The following is a 25854-nucleotide window of genomic DNA, read 5'->3' on the forward strand; positions in this document are numbered from 1 at the left end:
GTTTTAACATCCTAGCTCTGAAGAAAATGATACAGAAGCTCAGCTCTCTAGCATTTCATTTCAGAAAGGGGAACTACACAAAAACGAGGTGAGTTAAATTAAAAGGCACTGTACCAAAAGTGAAATCCTGGCAAGTTATGTGGAACTTTTTCTAAGGACACTAAGAGGCTCAACTTAAATGTATACCCCAAATTAAAATCTATCAAGATCCAAAAAAATGCCACCATGACTTAACCCAGTAAAAAGCAGTGAGCCAAAAAGGAATTGTTTAAAAAGTGGAAGTTACATCCTAGTGAGGAAAATAGAAAAGCATAAACTCTGGCAAATGAAGTGTGAAAATATAATTAGGCAGTATCTGGCCCCTGGACAATCAAGATGCTAAAGCAGCACTCAAGGACGATAAACTACATGAATTCTTTGCATCAGTCTTCCATGACTGAGTATGGGAAAAAGATTCCTAAACCTGAGCCATTCTTTTTATATGACAAATCTTAGGAACTGTCCCGGAGTGTGGTGGCACTAAAAGTAGTTTTGGAATAAACTGTTAAATTTAACAGTAATTAGTCACAAGGACCAGATGGCATTCGCCCAAGTTCTGAAGGAACTAAAATGTGAAACTGCAGAATTTACTGACTTAACTTGTAACTTTCTTAAATCAGCTTCTGTACAAATGACTAAAGGATAGCTAACACCACCAATTTTTAAAAAACGCTCCAGAGATGATCCTTGCAATTATAGGCCAGTTAAGTGTATAATTTTACTACCAGGCAAATTGATTGAACTATAGTAAAGAATAGAATGGTCAGACACAATGAACAAAGATTAACAATTTGTTGTGGAAGGATCAACATTTTTTCATGAAGGAAAGTCATGCACCAATCTACTAGAATTCTTTGGTGGGGGGTTCAAACAAGCATGTGGACAAGGAGGATCCAGTATAGCTAGATTTTCAGAAAGCCTTTGAAAAAGGTCCATCAACAAAGGCTCTTAGACAAAAACTGTCATGGGATAAGACGGAACATCTTCTCAAGAACTGATAACTGATTAAAATATGGGAAATGAAGGGTAGGACTAAATGGTCAGTTTTCAGAATGCAGACAGGTAACTAGTGGGCCTCTGATAAATCAGTGAGGTGGCAAAGTTTGCAGATACAAAATTGCTCAAGATAGTTAAATCCAGAGCAGACTGCCAAAAGTTTCGAAAGGATCTCTCAAAATTGGGTGAATGGGTAAAAAAATGGCAGATGAAATTCAATAATCCCAATTATACATATAAAATGATGGGGTTTAAATTAGCTGTTATCACTCAAGAAGGACAGTTCTCTGTAAACATTCACTTAATATACAGAGGCAATCAAAAAAAAATGTTGGGAATTAAGAAGGGAATGTGTGAGATTAAAAAGACTGGGCTATTTCATCTTAGAAAAGAGACTAAGGGGAGATATGATAGAGGTCTATATAATCATGACAAGTATGGAGAAAGTAAATAAGGAAAAGTTATTTATATCTTCCCATAACACAAGAACTAGAAGTGACAAATGAAATTAATAGGCAATAGGTTTAAAAAAAATATTTTACCACACAATGCACAGTCAACCAGTGGAACTCTCTGCCAGAGGATACTGTGAAGGCCAGGACTTTAAAAGGTTCAAAAAAGAACTACATAAATGGAGGATAGGACCATCAATAGCTATTAGCCAGGATGGGGTCCCTAGCCTCTGTTAGGATTGGGAATGGGCAACATGGGATGGATCACTTGATTACTCATTCTGTTAATTCCCTCAGGGGTGCCTGACATTGGCCACAACTGTCAGAAAACCAGATACTGAGCCAAATAGTCAGGCCAAAGATTTGACCAGCTATCTCCCATTGAAATTAATGGGAGGCTAATGTATACATATCTAGGAGAATCTAGCCCAAGAAGAAATACCACCACCTATAACCATTTCCTATTATATTTTAAAACACTAGTATTGAGACAGTTAATGAGGTATTACAGGTTTATTTAGTTTCTTTGAAGTCATATATCTTTATTAAGCATCAAAAATATTTCACACATACAAAACCAACTCCATACACTAAAACCAAAATATGGACTTTCAAAAGAGGTGCTGTGCTTCAGTTTATTCTACCAGAAGATGCAATCTATGCCTGATGAAATCAACTTCAAGTATAAAGTTGCTAAACGTGATGCACCATCACAATTTTTATGGGAAATAAACTGATCTTTAGAAAGCAGATTTTAAAAACATCTGCATAATAAGAGATAACATACACCAGGCATAAATGTTACACAGAATCATTCAAACATTTTATAAAGAGATCTGAAAAAGTACCTAAAATAGTAACTTTTATTCATTATAAAATTTCAATAATAAAATATTGCTCATAATAAATAAGAAATTTCATGAACACTGCTCTTGTAAAGCTCTGGATTTTTTTTTTTAAATCTGGTAGATTTACAGGCATCAGGTTGTTCTTTGTTATTCAACACTTGTCAGTATCACTAGGACATGACACCTGCTTCAGGGGACACTGCCAATTGTGCATGAAAAACTACTTCCAGAGTGAACTACTTCCCCTCCGATCTTAATATTTAAACACTTGCATTTTTAAAATAAAACCAGTTGTATGTAACAGCTTTTGGAATCTAATTTTGAAGGGGAAAAAAAATAATCTCCCCCAAAGCTCCTAGAAGTCTATGCATGTAATGAGTTTATGTAATGAAACTGTTAATACTAGGGATGTTAGCATGTAGTCATTTATATGATTGACTGATACACCTGGTCTTATCAGTTAATCCTAACTATGACATGAACACACACCCCTCCCATCTTTGCTGCCTCTATGAGAGGCAGCAAGGCAGGGACAGGAACAGGTGCCCTTGGGCTAGCATGGAGATAGAGGCAACGGGGGGGGGGAGGGGGGTTTGGCGGTACATGAGGGAAGCTGACTTCAAAGCTGGCTGCTCACAAGCACCGGCTCCAGCCTGCACCCTCCCCCCCCATCCTGCATGTAAACTTGTAACTGCTGAACATTTACAAAAATTAAGGTTTGCTAACATCCCTAATTAATACTAGTAGGAGCTTCATCCCATTTATATGGGGACATGTGATTTCATTCCTGCTCTTCCCATCTGTAGACATGGCAATTTGGAACAGTTCTTAAGCAGCTGCTCAATAGCAATATGGCGGACATTGAGTTCTGAGGCCAAAGAATCCTTTTCTTGCACTTGCCGAGTCAGTTCCTCAAAAACATCTGCAAAAAGGTTAACATCAGCTCAATATGCAATTTAAAGGAACAGTCTGGTTTAAAAATCATTGCTTGAAAACGAAGTCTTAAACTTGATTTTGATAAACTTGAGTGTGATGTTTTACATGTGCACAAAGGCAAATATATGAAATGGGAGAGCATTCAAATATTTTTAGTTGCAATACTTCTTGGTATACAACCTCCATTAGTGAGATGCTTAAAAGAATACCATTTAACTCATCTGTAAATTTATTTAAAGTTAAGCTAGATGGGCTTGCTACTTTAAAATATAGTTCGAACTTTTACACAAATACCTTATAGCAAATGAAATAGCACATCTTCTGGGTTTAGTGAGCTTTTAGCAGGGGATAAGTGCATTAAAAAAAGTCAGTATTTCTCTGCTCTGAAAATTAAGCTTCACAAACTACAAATCTTTATCATTTAAGAAAACCTAGGGTTTCTGCACTATAAATAGAGTTTAACAATGATCTCACCCTGGATTTGCTTGAGGAGTTTTTCATTCAGTTGCTCTACTTCTTCAAGAGTCATCATATTCACTGCAACATGAAAAAAAAAATACCCATCACAAAAACCATGTATAACACTTAAAAAAAAAACTTGAGGAATAGGAATATTCATTAATGCTTTTTTTTTTATTTGGACCCTTAATACTAAATAGCAGCTAGGAGTCCTGTGGCACTTTATAGACTAACCGAAGTGTTGGAGCATAAGCTTTCATGGGCAAAGACCCAACTTTGCCCACGAGAGCATATGCTCCAACATTTCGGTTAGTCTGTAAGGTGCCACAGGACTCCTCGCCGCTTTTGCAGATTCAGACTAATATGGCTACCACTCTGATACTAATAGCAGTGTTAATGTTAATTAGCAGCAATGTTTAAGACTCTGAAACATGATAAATGTGCCACTAAGACAAACATGTATTTCATACAAAAAGAAATACTGAACTAAAAGTTGAAGAGTTAAGCATTCAATGTTAGGAAGTGCCAAAATTAAAGCTGCAAGAATGTATATACAGTCCAACTACAGGGTGACATTAACATCCCCCATACCTCCCCACTGAGAAAAAACAGTTCTCTTCCATTAAGAAGCCTCCACAATTAGATGCTTATGTTCACTTTTAATGAGTGGCCGCATGAACAGGAAGTGCTATGAAGTTTATGACTCTGCAGAAAAAGCTTCTTGGTCATGACACCTTCAGGGTAGAAAACATCTGTTGTCTCTCAAGAGAGATGTTGGCCTATGATGTACACAAATAGCCCAATTGCAACATTTTTCAATCTTCAGGAACTCAGAACAGAACCAAGTCTTTTTTTTGCTCAAATTCCACATGTATTAAAGAAACTCTTATCACCCTACAGTTCTCTGAAGCACCAGAAAAAAAAAAAAAAAAAAAAAAAAAAAAAAAAAGCTCCAGAAGGCTATCCGTTTCCTATTTTCTGCCCAACTTGCAGAAAATTGCTGGTAGTTGCTTCAGCTACCAGTAATATGATTATTTTTAGTGTCTTTTCTGCAGAAAGTCAAGCTACATAGGGAAGGAGGGACATGGGGGAAAAATAAAGGAAAGGATTTAAAAACAAACAAACAAACAAACAAACAAAAACCACAAACCAGTGCTGCCAAACCCAGCTCCAATTGGAAGGAGAGTTTGGACAAAGCTTAGTAAATTTCTGACAACCCTCACCCCCCCCCCCCCCCAACTACTCTCAAGCCTTATGTGGTCACAAGTGCAGAGCAGACTGGGGAGGATCTGCTGCTGCTCAGATTTCCCAGGCAGCAGAGTAAGGGAATGTCTTCATTAAGCAGGGTTTCCCAACCTATGGGTCAAGACCCAAATATGAGTCACCATCACATTTCAAAAGGGTCGCCAACTGTCTTCCCAGGTGGCTCTGCGCCTCCGCCTCCTCCTCTCCCCCACTTTCCCCCTGTTTTTGAATTGCCATGGGTCACCAAGTCCTCCTGAATTGTCAAAATGGGTCCCCATCTGGAAAAGATTGGGAACCGCTGAAAGCCTCAGACAGTGATTGGTGCCAGTGGGGAGCGGGGGTATCAATGTGACTGAAAGAGCTCTTTCATCAAATGAGCAAACAAGACAGCATCAGCTGGTCAACTTACCATGCCATCATAGGTAAGCAGACCTAGGTATGTTGACTTCAGCTATGTTATTCACATAGCTGAAGTTGTATAATGCAGGTCGACAAATCACAGTAGTATAGACTGAGGCCTCAAAGTGACAATCCTGGTCATTAGAACAGAGCCCCATAAGGTGTCTGAATAGAAGCAGCAAACACTTGAAAATTTTGGTAAGCTTCTACTGTGCTGCAACTTGGCATAGCCATGAGCAGCTGCACCAGGATTTACCACACTGCACCAATTTAAGCAAAATGCAGGACAATGTAGCACTTTAAAGACTAACAAGATGGTTTATTAGATGATGAGCTTTCGTGGGCCAGACCCACTTCCTCAGATCAAATAGTGGAAGAAAGTAGTCACAACCATATATACCAAAGGATACAATTAAAATGAACAAATATGAAAAGGACAAATCACATTGCAGAACAGGAGGGGGATGCAGGGGAGGGGGAAGGAAGGAAGGTAAGTGTCTGTGAATTGATGATATTAGAGGTAGGGAGAGTGGGATGTTTGTGAGTTAATGGTATTAGAGGTGATAATTGGGGAAACTATCTTGGTAATGGGTGAGATAGTTCAAATGTTTGTTGAGTTCTTTTTGGAAAGTGTCGAATTTTAACATGAATTACAGTTCAGAGGATTCCCTTTCAAGTGCAGATGTAAAAGGTCTTTGTAGCAGAATGCAGGTGGTTAAGTCATTTCCCCAATTATCACCTCTAATACCATTAACTCACAAACATCCCACTCTCCCTACCTCTAATATCAATTCACAGACACTTACCTTCCTTCCTCCCCCTCCCCTGCATCCCCCTCCTGTTCTGCAATGTGATTTGTCCTTTTCATATTTGTTCTTTTTTTTTAATTGTATCCTTTGGTATATATGGTTGTGACTACTTTCTTCCACTATTTGATCTGAGGAAGTGGGTCTGGCCCACGAAAGCTCATCATCTAATAAACCATCTTGTTAGTCTTTAAAGTGCTACATTGTCCTGCATTTTGCTTCAGCTACCCCAGACTAACACGGCTACATCTCTATCACTATTCTGCACCAATTTACTGAGTTCTTGTTCAGAAGATCAAACAAGCGCTAGAATTTAAGTAAGTCAAAGTTAAAAATCAACCTAGGCTGAATAAAATTGCCTGAGCATTAAGAGGATATTATTCTTGTCTCATTTTTAATGACTGAAATCAACTCTCTGGTGATAGCAGCAGCATTCAGTTACAATGAGTAGCAGATACAACTATTGTGTTCCTCACAGGCAAAGAAAACCCATAAATGGAAAGAAGCTTCAGGGGGTAGCCAAGTTAGTCTGTACAAGTAAACTGAAAAAACAACAAATAGTCTGGTAACACTTTATAGACCAACAAAAGATGTAGATGGTATAATGAGCTTTTGTGGGTACAGCCCACTTCTTCAGATGACTGGAGTTTTGGAAGTCTAGGACAAAGAAAAAAAAAGCGTGGGAAGATGGAGTACTGGAGCTTCACTTTACTCTAGTAGCCAGTGGGAAGTGTGTGTGTGCGGGGGGAAGAGAGCATGAAGGGGGAAAGGAGGATTGCACAACAGTCAGGAGTCTCTGGACAAGGGAGAAGATTCCTTTCAGTCAGTTACTGACAGCTTCAAATTTTAGTGCAAGGGGAACTCTGGGTCATCGCCCAAGCACAGAATTAATATGCCCCAAAACTTCCCTCCCCCTCCACACAGAATAATGTAATTGTCAGGGAGGTGAAAGGAAGCCATGAGAGGGCTTCCTACAATTGCACCTTTTGCCTACTAGGTGCTAACGTGGCACCAGGCTCATGGGCCAAATCAGACAGCCACAGAAAAGGAGGACACAAAGGCGGTCCTTCCTCACACTGTCCTGCTTGCAGGGCCAGATAAGGAGGCACAGGATGTAGAAGGATAGACAGAACAAGCACATAGGGCTGCTTGTGGGAATGGTTTACAGACCTAGGTCCAGAAGGTTTAGTGGGAGAACAGGAGGTAGTAAGATGACATTGAGCCAGCAGGTGTGGAGACTGCAGGGACAAATGAAGATTGGGTCAGATGTGCCTGACTGAATGGGAGAGCAAAATAAGGTTTACAAACAGGGCTACAAATAAAACTTAACCATTGTAGAGGGCAGATACAAAAATCAAAGGGGTTGAATAGAGATGCAAGAGACTAGTTGACTATTGGATAGTCAACTAGTGATGAGACTAGTCACTTCCCCCACACCTTGCTGCCTCTATCAGAGAGAAGCAGTGGGGTGGAGAGGGGGAGCAAGCGCCGGTGCTTGAGGAAGCCAGCTTAAAAGCTGGTTCACCTCAGCACCATCTCTGCAGGAGGCCGGGGAGGTAGAGGCACAGCGGGAGATGGCACAACTGGGGACTGAAGCAGTCTCTGCTCACACCACTTCTACTGCGATTCTTTTTTTGAAATGTACAAGATCCCTGCCGGGCTCTTTCCTCAACAGAAAGCAAGGAATACAGATCACTCAGAAAACACCAGAATGTCGTAAGTGCAATGTACCTCACTCTTCCATTGGGGGAGGGCAGGGAGGGTAATCAGCTGTGTTGTATCAAGCAAGCAGGATCTCTGTTCACCATGCCCCTGCAACAGCATCCCCTCATGCTAACGAATAGTGGAGAGAACCAGACCTACTTTGTGTATCTGCAGGAATTTGCATATCTTCTTCCGATCTCACTTTCGAAAGAGAAAGTAATCTTGATGCATTTTTTTCAGCAAACCCCCCCTTTTTCAAAAAGCCACGTAAACATCATATTTTGAGGAAAGCGAGATTGGAAGAAGATATGCAAGAAGTTCCCGCAGAATTTGCATATCCTCTTTTGAATCTTCCCCGTAGTCTAGACGTATTAACTAAGGCTATGTAGGAGAATGAGATTACATATGGCTGGCTTTAGAGTATACAGTAAATAGGAAGAAGCAGAAGTATACCCATTTAATTCCCCCTTTACTTACATTCTTCCCTGCTGTAACAGGAATGTTGTCTTTGGGCACTGACATCTGAATCACTTTTAGCTTTTTCTGTCTTTGGTGCTTGGTTGCAACTAGACCACAAAACACTCTTGCAACAGAATGTAGCTCCTCTTTCTTGCAACATATCAAATCTGAAATCAGTAGATTCTCTGTGTTCCAAAATACTCTGTGAACAGTTTGAGACACTTCCAGAATTTCCACCTATCCATTTTGCAGAGTACCTGGGTACTTGGGAGTCAAACTGTGGAAGCAGTTTTCTGTCTGTCTGATGTCTGAAATTGAATAGCTGGTGTTGAGAAGGTTTTGTGCTGCCAGAATCAGGATCCAAATCTTTGTTTTGTGCATACTGAATAATCCAGTTAATTTTTTTGCTCAAGATACTTTTTACTTCTGCATAGGTACTTTTGGAGAGTTTTGATCGTGGGCAGTCCTGATTTGCTATTAAATGGAATTTTTCAAAGCAGTCCTTGTGCCCCCTTAATGATCTTGTGTGAAGAAGATTGGACTTTGGTACCCCTGTAAAGACAGAAATGATAAAGATTATGTAAATTGTGTGTTATTCCATAATACCTTTAATACTCAAAGCAAATGCAAACATTTCAGAAGTTAATTTTGTGATTTTATACATTATTTCTGGGCCTCTCATACAAAATGTATTGGCAGTTTTCCATTTAAGTGGATCTGAAGACAACTAAGGCCTGAATAAGCACAAAAAGGCCACAAGTACATGCTGCAACAACACTTAAGTACCACAGAATTAGCTTTGCTGTTTTTGTTTTGGAGAGCAAGGTGGATCTGTTATTGGATAGACTTCTGTTGAAAGAGACAAATTTTGAGCTACACAAAACTTAAGATTTTCTCCCCCTCCTTGTGGTTAAAATTCTATTACCTGTTCATCTTTGATGAATGGAAAGGCTGAGCGCTGTACATTCACTTCCGCCCTTATAATTGCAAAGATAAACTTTCAAACAGGAAACTAGTACACAACAATGCAGTAGCTTCACCCTGAACGCCTCTACTGCCAGTTGAGGATTGCCAAGTTGCAGCACAATTAAAAGAAAACACCTCAGGTTAGTTTAATTCTGTAGACAGCAGAAAAACTTAATAGTGGGCACCAACCAGTTAATCATGATAATATAGTTGATCCTGGAAACTCTCACCCGTTCTCTGGTGGTGGAGTGGGGTGCTGCTCAGGCAGGCTCCCTGCAAGCTTTGGCCCCACACTGCTTCCAGAGGTGGCCAGCATGCCCCTGCAGCCTTAGGGGCATGAGGGGCACAAGAGGTCTATATGCACTGCCCCTACCTGCAAGCACCGCTGCCTGCGGAGAGGGGCAGTGACCAGAGCCAGGTGAGGCTGAGGCTACCCAAGGTAAGTGCTGCACGCTTCAGCAAACGGGATCTTTAAATGGCTCTGAAGCATTAAACCCAGAAGTAGCATGAGTAGTACAGCCGGCCTACTTATGCTGGACCAGCATTTCTCTTCCACTACCCCGTCTTGCACTCCACTACTCTGCCCCAGCCCAAAGTCCCCTACTGCACCCAACTACATTCCCCCCCCCCCAATCTTGCAGGGCAGGGGAGAGGCAGAGGGATGGAGTGAGTAGGGCAGAGTTTGGGGAAAGGGAAAGGTAGATCCTGGGTTGCTCTCAAATTCAAAAAGTGACCTTGAGTCTAAGAGGCTGGAGAACATTGCTTAAGAGTGTCAGTTTCATATTGTAACTTGGGAAAGCAGGTAGTACTGAAACTGTTTAGGGGAAAGAGAAACCAAAAGAACAAAAAGCAAGGGAGGGGGAAAAAAAGCAATGGAGACTCTTCTCCCTTTTCTCTTTGCAGAAGTCTGAAGGGTCGAGAACAACACTCTCACCTTACAGGAGATTCATAGGTTAAATCAGTAGGATTCAAACTTTCTCTTAGTTGAAGAAAATTGTTGATGCCTGTGACCCAACATAATTGGACTAGAATGTGTGAGAGCTCCGGGTGGGGCTGAGGATGAGAGCTTTGCAGTGTAGGAGGGGGCTCTGGCTTTGGGGAGTGATCAGGGCTAGGGCAACAGGGGCTTACCTTGAGTGGCTCCTGGTCAATGATGCAGATGGGGTGCTAAGGCAGGCTCCCTGCCTTTCCTGGTACTGCAGACCAGGCTGTGCCCCAGAAGCAACCAGCAGCAAATTCCCAGCCAATGGGATCACAGACCTAGTACTGGGGTCAAGACAGTGCACAGAGCCCTGTATGCTCTCCCCTCCCACTGCACCTAGGAGCCAGGCCTGCTGCCCAGCTTGCTTCTGGGTTGCAGTGCAGTCCATGGTGCAGGACAGGCAGGTAGCTTGCCCTAGCATCCCCACTGGTCACCTGATCACCCTGCAGCAACCAGACCTGGTGCCTGACATTCCAGGATGCAGCACTGGGTCACGACCCCTAGCTTGAAAATCCTACTAGCCACAGAGAGACTGACCTTCCAAGTAAGGTTCAGTGACAGAAGCCTACCCAGCATTTACACATTGGTCTTCTCTCAAATCTTCCCATTTTTCATATCTATCACTGGCTATGATGCGGCAAATAGGAAGGGGGGGGGAACCCCCTGAGCTCTAGTTTAACTACTGAATTGCAGTAGTCTTAGAAAATAAAGACTTTCAAAGGAACTGGCAAAAAAATACACACACACAAAAGAAGATTTACCTGGTATTATTTGGGTTCTAACTCAATTTTTGTTTTGTGGAAAATAAAATGAAAATACACGTTTCATGTAAATCTCTACTCTGGGTTGGGGTGTGGGTGAGAGATTTTGTATGCATGCTGGCCTGGAGAGAAAGCCATCTCTCACTGCAACAGGTTGGGACCAGGTAAGAAGTGCATCTCCATGGCTGTTGCAGCTCCAGTGGGCACAGCTGGGGAATGGGGGCATGTCCCCCCACAGCTGAAGTAGGTCCAGGTTCATCTGCCTCCTGCACTCCCCAAAACAGAGTGAGGACTACAACAAACTGTCCTCTTCCTCAATCTCTGATGAAGGGGAACATCCAGCAATGTTCCCATACAAAGAGGGGAGAGAAGAGCATCAATCTCCTCCTAAAAGGTGGCTGAGTAGTGGGAGGTGCACCACCAGCCAGCCCCTTTTACCTGGCCTGGTGATTCTGTCTTTTCTCTGTATGGTTTTATGAGAAGCAATCCCATTCCAGGTACATCCTATTTTCCTAGCACAACCAAATCCTTACCTTGTTTTAAGTTATAAGAAGAAGCTATAACACAAATATGGTAGTCCTAGCTCTTACAATTTAGGAGAACTTCTTGAAACAGACAATTGCTCAAATATACAGTAGATTTCTAGTGTAAACCAAGGAAAGGCAATTCCTCTCTCTTTCATGGCTTTCCAGTATAATTTAAATAACAAATCTGCTTAACTCAAAGAGCAATAGGCCTTTGCTGCAAGCCATTGGATCATTAAGCCATCGGGGAATAGAAAGATCTGTAAGTCAAAGTCACAGTGAATACATTACTTAAAAGCCTTCATAGACTCTTGAGACTGATTCAATATCATCCACCTCCCCCGCCTCTTTTCAGCATGAAATGAAATGCTGCTGATGTTATCATTTTATGCTGATAAAAACTTCAAGTCTCATTTTTAAACGAAGTATTATAAATTGACTGTATTTTAAGGCTCTCTTTATCCCACAGTGCTACACAGAAAAGAAGCATCTAATGATCTGGATAGGAAGCAGAATGTACAATGAAGACTGTTGCTTTTTTGGGGGGGGTGGGGAGGAGGACCAGCCAACAAAGCAGTCACGAAGGATGCCCTGAATATCTTGTTCAAAAAAAGGGGAACAAAAGGCATAGAAAATGCTTTATCATTAAGTTAAGAATAAGGAGGCAAATTTCAGTATACAATGTCTCTAAATAATTAAGATTTTGCCTAATACCCCATGCATGACAATTGTAATATGGAATATTCAGTTTAAAGACTTATACCAATACTTATAATATAGTCACTTGTTTCGAGCCGTTAGTCGAAAGAGGATGAATTTCTTTCCCCACCCACAAAGTTAGCTATGGCTGTTCAGGGGCTGAAGAGGATGGATGACAGGAATTTTAAACCCATACCTCCCAAACGGATGTCTCAAATCTATTTAGATAATTTAAAAAACAAAAGTGTAATGTGGTCCACACAAGGACTGAAATAAGTGTCTCAAACATGAACTAGTCACTGTCCAGAAAACAAAATAAAATTTCTTAAAACTGCTCAAATTTCTTAATGACAGACTTAAGTCCATGATCCCCAGAAATCCTCACAAGGCAGCTAACAGGAGAACAGTTAAACATCTGCTGCAAATAGGAATGGAGCCCCTCACTCAAGAAAATATGCTACTTCCAAAAGGAACTTGGAAGGAGAATGGCATGAAGGGGTTGGTAACAAGAGACTATGTTGTATCTGATCAAATTCATTGAGAATATAAAAGTCAAGATAGAGGTCTTAAAAAAAAAAATCTAGGTTGGCAGCTGCCATCTCCAATAGATGCTTTTTGGGTATATGTATACACGTGTCTATTTGCACTTCCCCCCCATTTTCTGGGAAGGGGAGAATGCTGCAGCAAGTACCACAAAGAATACTACCAGTCAAACCCCATGTCATCGCACAGGTATAATCCATAAAGTTGTGTGTGTTTAAAAAAAAAAAAAAGACAAAAATGGCTGAAATTAAATCCTAGGCAGTAACAGATCTCAAACCACAGTGAAGATTAAGTCTGGTACTATTCTAAATGAAAAGAGCTCTCAGCTATGTTTGCAGGTGTTCTGATCGCTTAACCTAGAAGGGGATGGGGTGGGAGAGAATAGTAATTCAAAGTATGTAAGACTGAATTCATTCAAGAGGTGTAAAGGCTAAACACATAACAGGGTGCTATTGAGCAGTAGCTCCCAACCTTTTCAAGCATACGGACCCCTTTTCAATCTATTAACATTTTACAGCCCGCCCCCCCCCCCCAACAATATAGCTATGCCTGCAGCCTACATGTCTCTCAGCCTGCGCTGCTTCCCAAGCCACAGGAAGCAATGCAGGCTGAAGGACATGTTGGCTGTGAGAGGCTCTGTACATTTCTATTTTAAACTTTCCATCGACTCCCTACAGGACCATTGCGGACCATCAGGGGTCCGCGGATCACAGGATGGGAACCACTGCTCTTGACACAGTTTAAGTGATCAGCAGTCTCTTTTGCTTAACTTCTGTTGCCTTTTATTTTGTTAGGAAGCTTTTAAGTAGGTAACAGTAGCTGTTACCTACATTTCGGTATTTCCACTCTATCAATTTAAATTAACGTTACAGAATAAACTACTGCCATTACCTTCAGATCCCAGCAACCTTCTAATGTGACTTCAATTCTAATTGCTTTTATAACTAAGAACACCAATTTATTTAATCAGTAGCTGGAAAGGAGAGAACTTTTGTCATAAAATCCACTTTTCAGATACATGAATGCTCTAAAACTCACTAACCCGGTTAACGAAGTGCTGTATTGCAATTTTCCTTAATTAAAAATGTTTACTATAAGACTACTAAATTTGGCACTCATCTCCACCAGAAAATTAAATTTACAGGTACAAATTTAAGAAAATGGTAATCCAGTTAATCACGTTAAGGATGTCCACACACTTAAAATGAATTAGTTTAACTGACAAAGTGCTTTCAAATAGATATCATTAAACTGGTGCAGTTTAGATCTTAGATCTGATCTGCAAACTGAAAAGTAGGGAAAGAGAATACAAGACTCTTTAGTAGCAAGGTAGAGTGCTGGTGCCAGTCCTATTCCCAACTTCCATTAATTCAGGATTTGGGGTGGAGTTACTTATCCACAAAAAATGTGGAACAGAGGGAAACTGTGTTATATTGTCTTCTGGATAGAATGGGACGGTGCTGGGACATCTATGTTGCCATCCTAATAACTCAATAGTTTGGAGCACCTAATCCTTACTACCTGGCCAATCAGGTGGGTTTAAGAGCTTGTGGCGCTTTTCCCTTCTGTCCCACAGCTTCTGAGACGCTTCAGTCACTTAACTGGTCTGCTTTTGTCTTCCCTGGGGATCTAGTCCTATCTATGACATCCATGGCAGCAGAATACAAGTCCTTAAATCCTCCTCCAAAACTTACACATTTATTTTTACATCCACACATCATTAGAAGCTATGCATTTCTGCTTGTCCAAGGGCAGATGTATTACAAGGACAGGACCTGTTAGGCCCAAATAAATTCTAAAGGGCACTTTCTTGCCATAGCAATGTATGTGCTGTCAATTTCTTATTAGAAAAAATTAAATGCTCCTATAGCATAGAGAGATTAACCAGAAAAGGAAAAAACAATCACTGCTATCCTGTATTCCCAAAAGTTGGCACACTGTATAGAGTCAGACTTTCACCTACCTTCCATGCATAAAACAGATAGCAAATATTAGTGTAGACGAGCATAAAAGCTTTTCTAAGCATTTTTTCATATATGCAACATATTCATATCAACAAGACATCTCCTATTGTGCATTTGTTTTTCTGTTATGTGATTGTATCTTGTAGGGCAAAGGCAAGAACCCAAGAAATCACAAGAACCCATAGGTTTTATATAAAGAGATGGTGGTGGTTTATTTGACTGGCACCTTCTCAACATATATTCCCAAAAACTTTATGGTATGGTTAAATAAACTTGAACATTACCATATTTGTAGTTAAGTATAGCTCATGAATTCCAAATAATAATGTAACAACAGGGAACAGTTCCAGTTACTGTTAATATGTTTCATATAGGTAGAATAGAAATGTGTTAAGTCTGCACACAAACAAAATGTGATGAGACAGGAGCTGTATTACTTAAAATATAAGATAATCTACCACAAGATGAGCCAGAGATTCTAGTAGCCTGGAGACAGCATTTATGCTGTTCTGCTTGAAACCCAACTAAACTGTAGGAAAGCAGATGGTAGTTATAACTGGAACAATCTTCCCAATTCACATATATAATGCCATAACGTACTGTGGGAACTACAGAATCTACTTTGTTGTTCACTCAACAGTAGTTACTTAGACAATAATAAAGGGAGAAAGATAAAAATGGCATCATATCCAATCACATTAGGATGAATTAGTTTAAAACTCTTACTAGGAGAAGCAGCAAGTAATATTTAATAGTTTCACAAGCCTATTCAAATCCATGGAAAATGACTCATTCAATCTCTGGTAAGACTGTATACAATGTCACAAGTTTTTACTGGAAACAGGCAAGGTTAGCAGTACACCCAACTCAGCAGTTTAATCCTATAAATTCACAGAATAGTAAAAGTACATCAGATGAATACTGCAAGTTTATAGTATAGGCTAAGCCAGTGGTTCTGGACCCCAAAGTAGGTCATGACTATTTACATGGGATTGCCAGAGATGGACTTGCTAGGACCCAGGGCTGAATTCTGAGCCTCTCTGCCCTGGACTGAAGCCAAACCCCAAGAGCCTGGGCGAAGCCTTTGGACTTCAGCTTTGGCTCCTCCTCTTTCCAGAGTGGTGGGGCTCAGGTTTTCACCCCTTATCTTCAAACCCAGATTCAGGCTTTGGTTCTCTTCCAGGAGGCATGAAGCATTTTTGTTGTCAGAAGGCAGTCACGGTACAATGAAGTTTAAAAACCCCAGTTTATGTCTAACACAACTTGAACCAACCATTACTTCATTTTTGCATCTTAAATGTAAAATATTTCACAAATTTATTTTTTCTTGCTTACCCCTGTTCCTGGCTTTGCACCGTTATTAGTAAGTTACTCTACATCAAGAGTTCTTACCCTGTAGCAACCCTGAAAATTTCCTCTCTTCCCAGTGTACCTTTCCACCCTGGAGGTACCAATCAATCTTTTTAACGAATGAGCTGAGTCCTTACAGACACAGAGACACCCAATTGTGGAGGGTTTGTTTATTGCCAGAAATCCCACCCTCTACAACCAAGTGTGCAGATTCCTTCTACTATTTTCCCAGTCCAGAGAACAAGATTGAAACCGGACATAATCTATGAGACTGCAAAGCAGTATTTACACATCATTGGACTGCCCTTAATTAATTAGACAGAAGATCTCCAAGGAACAGTTAAAGTGCTTCACAGGCCATTCAGTAAGGTGGTATTCTCTTCACATCATTACTGAACCACTGGCTCAGCATGTTAGTTGGCACTGTTCTGCAATAGGTAACTTTCAGATTGGCAGGAGTAGTCCTAGTCACTTATGTCCATTAAAAACCCATGGCATTTTTCAGAGTACAGCTGTTTACTTTAGTGACTCGGATAAAAATCTCAGATATCCTCAGCTGGGGGTGAGTGGTGTAGTGAGACATCTAAAAATCTAGCTGCTATTATAAGGAGTGCAAGCCAGGATCTGCAAGCCCCTGTGTATGAATTCTAACCCTCCACCCCAGACAACTCTGGGAGGAGGCTAGCCCCAGCACCCTCCTGTCTGCTCTGGGTCCCTTCCATTGGCCAGGACTTAAGAGGCAGAAGTAAAGCTTGGGGTTAGCTAGCTCTCAACCCCGCCCCTTCTGCCCAAGGCCCAGCCCCTTCCATGGCAGCCCTCAACCACTTCCAAAATGTGTGAAGTGGACCCCCTTCAAAAATTATTGCCTGCCCCTGCTTTAGGTTCTGCATCCCACTATCAAATGAAAAACTCACCCTCCACCCCATACATTTCTGCTGTGAGTGACTCCCTATTCTGGAATCCCACAACTTTGCCTTGGAGGACTCTCGCCACACACCTGTACATCAGGGGGCAGTCAGGCAAATGAGTAGAGTTGTGACTTCTTCGACCAGGCAGTATCATCCTTGAAGTCTGGGGGAAGTATCTGCTAATGTGGGGCACAATTCAAAAGACATTGTGAATCCTTGAGGCTTTTTTCACTAAGGGTCCAGCTATACTGTGGGTTTTTTCCCCTCGAAGGTATGCAAATGCGAGTGCAATTTGCATATCTTCTTCTGGTTCCGTCCCCCCCCCCCCCCCCCCCCCCAACATGATTTTCCAGTATTTGGCCCATCTACACAGGGCCGAATGTTGGAAAACCCTCCTCTTTCGGAAGCTCCCGGTACACCTCGTTTTACGAGGAATAAAGGAGCTTCCAAAAGAGGTTTTTCCCCCTGACATTTGGTCCTGTGTAGATGGGCCAAATATCGGAAAATCTTCTTCCGGAAAAACCCCTGGAAGATATGCAACTGCGACTGCAATTTGCATACCTTCGAGGAAAAAAACCACACAGTGTAGCCATACCTTAAGTGTCCACTTCAGCTTCAGTTAAATACAGTATCAATTTGTCCTGAATGCTGAAGAACCTGGTATACTCTAGAAGAGACTGCAGTGCCAAAGTAGTAATCACTGACCTCAGTATTTGACGTGTGGCATTACGCCTTTATTTTTCAGAGATAAGCTTATGATACAAATATGGCAGATACGAACAAGGCAGATGTATTTTATGCAAGATGGCTCATGTGAGGTACCACTGGCAAAGTTCTGATGTACTGATTATCATCCTATTTGTATGCATGTATCATTTCTTATCTGATGTTAGGAGTATTTATTATATCTAAATTACAAAAGTGTTTGTACCAGAAGAATGTTCACCAGACAAAATACAATCAGTCTGGCTGATTAATCAATCAACAGTCAGGGAGAAAAATCTGATGTGCAGGAATACACAGCCATGGACAACTCCACAGGATTCTCCTGCATAGATGGAAAAAGATCTGTGGTCCAAATTAATACTAATCAACCATTCACAACTAATGTGAAAATGTCAAATTGATGATACACTGCAACTTAACAGCAAAATTCTGAGGCTATAAAACTACTGGCTTTCACGTGTACTTATTTGAGGGCTGTACAATGAAACCTTTGTTATCGAGCACTCTTAACCAGAAAACTGTTAACCCGCATTGCCCCCAGCCACAATACTGTCACATCTTCAGGCACACAGGCCTGGCTTGGTTTACCATGATTGGCTTAACAATTTTTTATTTAAGAAGTACTAATCATCTTTAACTCGAAATAGAAATGAGACCAACTGCCTCACTACAAAACTACCGATAATAAAAACTTGAGTTTTACTATTATTAGCTCTTGGTTTTTCCTAGGTTGATGGGACCCTCAGATAACTGGAATTTTTAGATAACCAGAACTCCCTAATCCCCGAGGGTGCTGGATAACACAGGTTTTACTGTATATTGCTAATTGCTTCTATTTATATATTGAATAGTTACTGGTTGTGTGACCCAATTTAAGTTTTTTCTAGCATGAAGCACTTAACGTGTAATCAAGATTTACTGGTACCAAAACAGGCACATTGCATCTAGATTGCTAGTAAACTTTGTACCTTGAATATTTTAAGTTTGCTATTATAGCTTCATAAAGCTTTATATTAATCTTTTAAAAATGTTCATTCACACATTAAATGAACAATATCAGCCATTATGTGCAAATATTAAAGTTTGCTGGAGCAGCTCTTGCCTTCAACAGAGGGTGGGGGCAGACGGAGGGAGAAGGAGGAGGAGGAGTGACCCTTGTTACCCCCAATTATGTTTGCTTAACCAATTAACCAAACGAGATTTTACATCCCTACTGTGAAAGTGTTCTTAAAATGAACATGTACTGGAACATCATCCAAGACTGCTTTAACATAAAATATATGGCATAATGCAGGTAACAGTACAGGACACATACGTAAGAATATAAGAATGGCCATACTGGGTCAGACTGAAGGTCCATCCAGCCCATTACCCTCTCTGCTGACAGTGGCCAATGCCAGTTGCCCCAGAGGGAGTGAATCGAACAGGTATTGATCAAGTGATCTCTCTCCTGCCATCCATCTCTACCCTCTGACAAAGAGGCTAGGGACATAATTCCTTACCCATACTGGCTAATAGCAATATACAATTTCCCCTTAAGAAGATCAGTCACATATTTAATAATGTATTACTTTTTTACATGAGCATCATCAGTATGGAAACATGTCATCTAGAATGGTGGCCAATGTATAAAGAGGAATATGTCCAGCATTCCCCGCATGTAAATACCTTGCAATGCCAACTATAAAGGTGCTATGCAAATACCTGTTCTCACTTTCAGGTTATACTGTAAACAAGAATCAGGCAGCATTATCTGATGTAAAAGTAAACAGACTTGTTTGTCTTAGCAGTTGGCTGAACAAAAAGGGGGACTGAGTGGACTTGCAGCCTCTGAAGTTTTCCACTGTTGTGTTTTCTGATGCAATTATGTAATAAAAAGTCTGTTTGTAAATTATAAGTGCTATAGTCAATCTGTTTATTGTGGAAGTGCATAAGGCAATTTTTGAAACGCTTTTTAAAAATCATTTACAATGCAAATATTTGTAATAAAAAATACGGAGAGCACTGTACACTTTGTATTCTGTTGTAATAGAAAAGAATATAACCAATACAACTAAATCTTTTTTGTTTTTAAGATAAAAACAAAGATATCCAACTCTTGGAGGAAAAATGCTGGAAGTCTAAACTCTTTATAAGCACATGCAGAGGTCAGAGAAGTATAGCAGTGCTCAGTAATAAAGCAGTCTCCTAACTAGTGTGTCTGGATGGGAGCAACTCAGATCATGAAAGGTTTCCATTAAAATTAAAGGTCTAGACTGGCTAATGGGTAAGACTGAAAACAGTTTAATCAGTCTTCCTCACTACTCAAGAACCAGCACAAAGTTATTTGGGAGAGTCTGTAACATTGAAATGTATCATGTGATTTCCTGGCTTACTTTAAGCAATATAAACCTGATAAATCAGAAATAGGAAATGCATTGAAGCTCACTCCAATCCACAAATCTTCTAATGTTTCCTGCAGCTGTGAAAAAGCTATTGTGGGGGTAGTTGAGCTATTGGTTTTTTCTTCTTGTTAGAGACAAGAGATGACATCCAATACCTAGTTAAGATCTTCACTAACAGGACTGACTTTTAAAATTGTAGACATTGTTCAGCAGAACTCTAATACATTACATGGTTTAAAAAATTAGTCTATTTTGAACTAATTGTTAAAAGACTACTATCAATAGAGCCCTCCACAGATACAAAATCTGTATCCACATGTATATCCAAAAAAAGAGCGACAGATAACCACAAATATGCAGGGTTCTCGATTCAAAGTTTGTATCTGCATCAGCCAAAAATGAGTTGTGAATATCCATACAAGGCAAATATATGTAGATTTGCAGGGCTCTTATAATATAAAACCTGTTTTGCAAACTGATAACATTTTTAATTTAAATACACCTCCTTCTCCACAAAGAGTTTTAGATACAAAGATTCCTTTACAGTGCACATTAATGCTTAAGGACTAAAAAGTGAATTGAACTACACTAACCGAGCAAAGCTTAAGACAGGTGAACAAAAAGTGAAAGATTTTAAAGTGGAAAAGTCTGGAGTTTAATACTTAGCACAACTATAGAAGAGTTTAAAGATGTAATTTAATCCAAAATTTTCTTTAAATAATCATGTTTTATATCCCTTCTCCCGCCAAAGAAATTATATCAGTAGGAATAAAGAAACAAGGAGAATCAAAGCTACAACTGCAATATTTTTGCATTGGTTGTATCTTCTGTGTTTTGCCCATTCTTGCCAAGAATGGAATCCTACAAAATTTCAGTAAAGTAACCATGGATGAAATCCTGATTCCACTTAGAGTCAGTGGTAAAACTCTCCTTTCCTTCATATACGTTATATAGCACGTATTCTATGGTCAGAGCCTGCATTGCTCCTTTGGGTATTAACTCAATATAAATATTGAGCAACACTGTTTAGAAAAAACATGCATTTATATTTCACTCAAAGGTTAAAATCCCTACCGATTAGAATGTGAACGACTAGTCGACTATCCGATAAGTAAATGCTTATCGGATAGTCAACACACTAGTCATCTAGTCACTTGCCCTGCCCCTTGCTGCCTCTATCAGAAAGATAGAGGGGAGCCCTGAGCCTCGGGGGCCTGAGTCAGGCAAGCTGGGGAGAAGCTGCTGCTCCCTGTTCCCTGAGCTGGGGAATGGCGTGCACTAAAATGCTGCCTGGAGGCTTTCCCCCTGCCACTCTGGCTGTAATCTTGGCCAATAGAAGCGAGGCATGGTACCTGGAAGCAGCAGGGGACATAGAGCCATGTGTGCCCCCAGGAAGTTGGGCCAGGTAAGTAGCCTCCTCATCACCCAGACCACTCCTGAACCTCTCCTTTCACCAACCCCATTCCCCCTCTCCAGCCTGCTCCTACACCCTGCCTCCCACCCAGACCCCACACTCCAAACCTGCTTCACAGCAGCCCTATCCCACACACTGAACCCCTCATTTTTGGCCTCACCCAAAAGCCATGGAGGGCCCCACAAAAATGTACTAGCCCTATGCTCCGGTACGCAAGGGGAACATGGGGCGTGTCTTTCTGATCTTTAGTTGTAGGCTATGTCAGTGAGGGTATTTGAGAGTCTCACTTGTGTGGACCCCGACTGACTTTCTGTCCCTTACTCGAGGGGGGGGGGGGGAGAAGAGAGAAAGAGTTCCCCTGTCCTGGCTTACATGAACTAAAAAAAGTCAGCCTAGCTTTCTGTACTTTCTGCAATATTTAATCGACATATGTTTGAAGTTCTACAATCTTTATTCTGGTTTTTGTATTGTTTAAAAAAAAATTATTGGCATGAGATTTAAGATAGCTGGAATTGGTAGAGTTTTAGAAAAATAGTCGGTCAAATACTTCCCAGGGAAGAAAATGGAATTCTGACCTTAAAGAAGACCAAGTTAAGAGAAAAAGCTTGTGTCCCTTGTGAACTACAAGGGAAATGGAAAAAAAACCAAAACCCCACACACTTCCAGAAAGTGTTGCAGGGAAGCTGACAGTAACATAGGCACTGGAAATGTTCATTACCTTGGAAAGATGCTAAGCATGGTTACATGTATTGAAAATTTTAAAATACAAATGGGCTTCTTATTTACAGGAGGAACAGTTTGTTTATATGTAGACTATTTATCTAAAGATCGTAAATTAGAACAAATCTCTTTCCAACCTATGAGATCTGTTTCTGAAAAACTGTATGAATGCTTACTTCTCATGCTGAACAGCTATCACTCAAACAGAAAAAAACCCCAGTAAAACTAAGCATTTGCAAGTTTGAGTGCTTAATGTCAACCAGTTCAAATAAAAAAAAAAAAAGCAGCTATAAATTTTAAACAGGCATGACATTTGGCATACTTCATTTCATAGCCTGTAATTATTCAGTGCAAGAAAATTAGCAATTACAAGTAATAAGTGATTTCTTGTTCAAGTGACTGACAGCATGATAGAAATGTAAAGCCAGTAAGAAAATTCCTGATGCATTTTGTTGTACAAAAATGTGTGGATTACCTGATGTGTTTCTATTCCAAGTCTTGAATAACTGAAGACCATTACTGCCTATCTACATGCCAAACGGTCAACTGTTCTGTAAGTCAAGTGTTAAAGAACTGGTAGTGAAAGTCACTTGATATCACTTCAAGATAAAAAGGGCACAGGACTGGGACTCAGGATACCAGTATTCATCTCTTGGCTCAGCCTCAGACTTTCAGTGAAACTTCAGAAAAGTCACTTATTTTAGTTTATGACTCAGTTTCCTATCTGTAATATGTAGAGTACTTTCCAAATACATACAGATGTAGTGAGGTCAACAGACTGTAGTTATGAAGTTCTCAGATTCTATGGTGATAAGGGCACCCCATGGTTCAATAAGTATTTCCAGGTGGATAAGTATATGAACCAAAACACAACACATTTACTTTAAACAAAGAATATCTTAACATATGTTTTTCAACAAGTTTTAAGAAATACCTATCTTAATATTTAACAAAGACTTTTGTGCAGCTATCTGAATACCTCTAATACTATTCACAATTACCAAAAATAAATGCATTTTGTTGCAATCACTTTTTCCAGGCATAGCACGTGTTACATAAGTTTTATTATACAGGTACTAAATGCACCTTTGTCAACACCAACAGCACTTCACCAGCCTTGAATATTGGCGCTCATAGGCCAATAAAGCACTCCTAATGTAAACATAGTCTGGGGGACACGACTGCTAGACAATTATACCTGGGATGGGTAGATCTATCAAGCTGGATTACTTTTGCTGTCTGAGTCTGGCAGCAAGGTGATACTACAAAGCATTTATGCTGCAATAAAACAGAAGAGTTCTAATTTGCAGCATTCTCTTTTGGTGTGTAATTTATTCATACCCAGAAGAGTAAGAAAGCAAAAAACTTGACATTTTAAAACAAGGCTGTTTAATCCCACAAAAATATTCATTTGGGTGAATTCTTGAAGCTGTAGGCATTGTCCCGGCCCTCAATATTTGGGACTTATTCCTATGAAGACTGATATTTTAATCTATCAGGAAATGTGTTGTGCTTACACTTTACAATCTAACAATTATGTAATTATGTTAGATTGATTGTAAATCTCTTCCACGCACAGATTGTCTTTTGAAATACGTTTCTAATGCAGAAGATCGACAAAATACTATTGTCAGCAATGAACTTGGAAAGGATAACAAATATGGCGATACATACTAGAGGGCAAGGTCCTAAAAACAGAAGACAACTAAAGAGGTTTTGGATAGACACAGTGAACAAACAACAAAAAGTTTGTGAACAAACAACAAAAAGGTTTGAAGACGACCAAAGATACAAAGCAGTGGAAAACCTTAATTCACCCCAATCACTACTGCTGCTGAGCTAAAGGATAGGAATCAAAGAAAATAAAAGAGAAGACCATATCAGCATAGGTGACCACCTATATCTCGAAACGTCAGGGGTTACCACGATACCAATATTTGTTAGTCTAAGGTGTCACAGGACTACTCGCTTTCACAACACAAATCATTTTTTCCAAATAACTTGTAGCAATAAATAGTATCTAATTACAGGAAATGCTTTTCAAAATACCAAGAGAAATTGTGTTATGAATTTTAATTGTTTATCCAAAAACCCAGGCAAGCTGATTGTTATAGTACATAAATAAAAACTGAAACATGAAAGACAAAGTCACCTACCCAGGAAGAAGCTATTTAGAATGGCAAAGCTACTTTAAATATAAAGATTTTGAAGCCTTGAGACAGAATGCACATACAATTATATAGAAATAGTGTTAACATTATGCATTACACCTACTAATTGGTTGATAAGAACTACTTATGCACCAATGGAATTATGAACCAACAACTATTTAGGAACAACAAGAAGTCCAGTGGCACCTTAAAGACTAACAATTTTATAGAGTTTCTCTCACTAGCTTCAAACCACCATCACGTTCCTTTTTAAAATGTTCTTTTAGAACCTTTTTTTCCTCTAATTCAATGCAAGGCATATTGGAATATTTAGAACAAAGTGTGTTATTGAGCTAAACAGCACTGACTTCTTACCTTCAATGTTAAGCTCAAAACAGACGTGGCAAAACGAAAGCGTTTCTTTTTCTGTTCCCAGTTTACACACGCTGCAAACATTATCATCGTTTAAGTCAATATTAACAAACTGCTCCTCATTCATAGTGCCCCTAGGAGAAAGGCAACGATGGTAACGTTATTTCATAACATGTACTATCCTTTCTATCAACGCGAAGAAGCAAAAAAAAAAAAAAAAAAAAAAGATGTATCCTGTATTTCTTGTCAAGATAACAAAATGCACATTATACGCGATGCAGCCACATTTTCGACAGGAATTGACAATAAGGACATGGCTCCTGAAAGCGGGCTTGACTTCTGGAGGCAGAGGCACGAATGAAAGTAAAGGCTTTAAAAACTCAGCTCTGCCATACTTTCACTGAATGAATCGGAGTGTAAGTTCTGCCCGCAATAGGAGCGATCGCTCCCTTTTCGCGTCTTATGTGTTCAAGTAACTTAATCAACATACGAACACCCTGGGCGGCTTCTTTGGGCGCTATTCGCTCCGTGACACTAACTCGCTATGAACGAAGCGAGAGAAGTTTGTCTAGATCGCGACGCCCCGGCCAGACACGAGGCAACAGCAAAACATTTCCTACGGCTCTGCCCCCCCCCCGGCAAGCCAGCAGCGCCAAGGAGGCTGCCGGGGCTGGGGGCGCCCAGGACAGAGACTGTCCCGGCCCCGGCGCCTGGAAACTTCACACCCTCCGGGCGCGTCCCCCCCCCCGCGCGAGCAGCGGTCCCGGGGGGGGGGGGGGAGCGACCCTCCGCCCCCAGAGCCGCGTGCTCTCCGCCCCGCCCCCACCGCCGTTCGGCTCCCCCCTCCGGCCCCGGCCTAGGCTTCCCCTCTCACCGCCGCGTCGCTCCCCGCGTCTCTCGGGCCGGCGGCTCCCCAGCCCCGCGTCCCTATTGTTAGCGGCGGAGGCCAGGCGGGCTCCCCGAGGCCACGCCCGCGCGCTTCCGGACGAGACCATCGCTCCGCAGGGACGGGGAAGGGGGGGGGAGGGACGGGGTTCGTTCCCTATTC

At 40.8% G+C, this 25854-nt stretch overlaps 1 protein-coding gene across 1 annotated transcript; it reads right to left on the reverse strand.

Moving 5' to 3' along the window:
• Positions 1-1985: 1985 nt before the first annotated feature.
• On the reverse strand, positions 1986-25854 carry C1H21orf91 (chromosome 1 C21orf91 homolog). Its single transcript, XM_075910025.1, has 5 exons — positions 25681-25854; positions 24810-24940; positions 8362-8895; positions 3746-3808; positions 1986-3257 (listed from the first exon to the last, which is right to left on the reverse strand). The coding sequence occupies exons 2-5, from the start codon at positions 24931-24933 to the stop codon at positions 3097-3099; spliced, it is 882 nt and encodes a 293-aa protein (XP_075766140.1). The 5' UTR covers positions 24934-24940; positions 25681-25854; the 3' UTR covers positions 1986-3096.

This window comes from Pelodiscus sinensis, chromosome 1 (assembly GCF_049634645.1).
Source record: "Pelodiscus sinensis isolate JC-2024 chromosome 1, ASM4963464v1, whole genome shotgun sequence".
Taxonomy (NCBI): Eukaryota; Metazoa; Chordata; order Testudines; family Trionychidae; genus Pelodiscus; species Pelodiscus sinensis.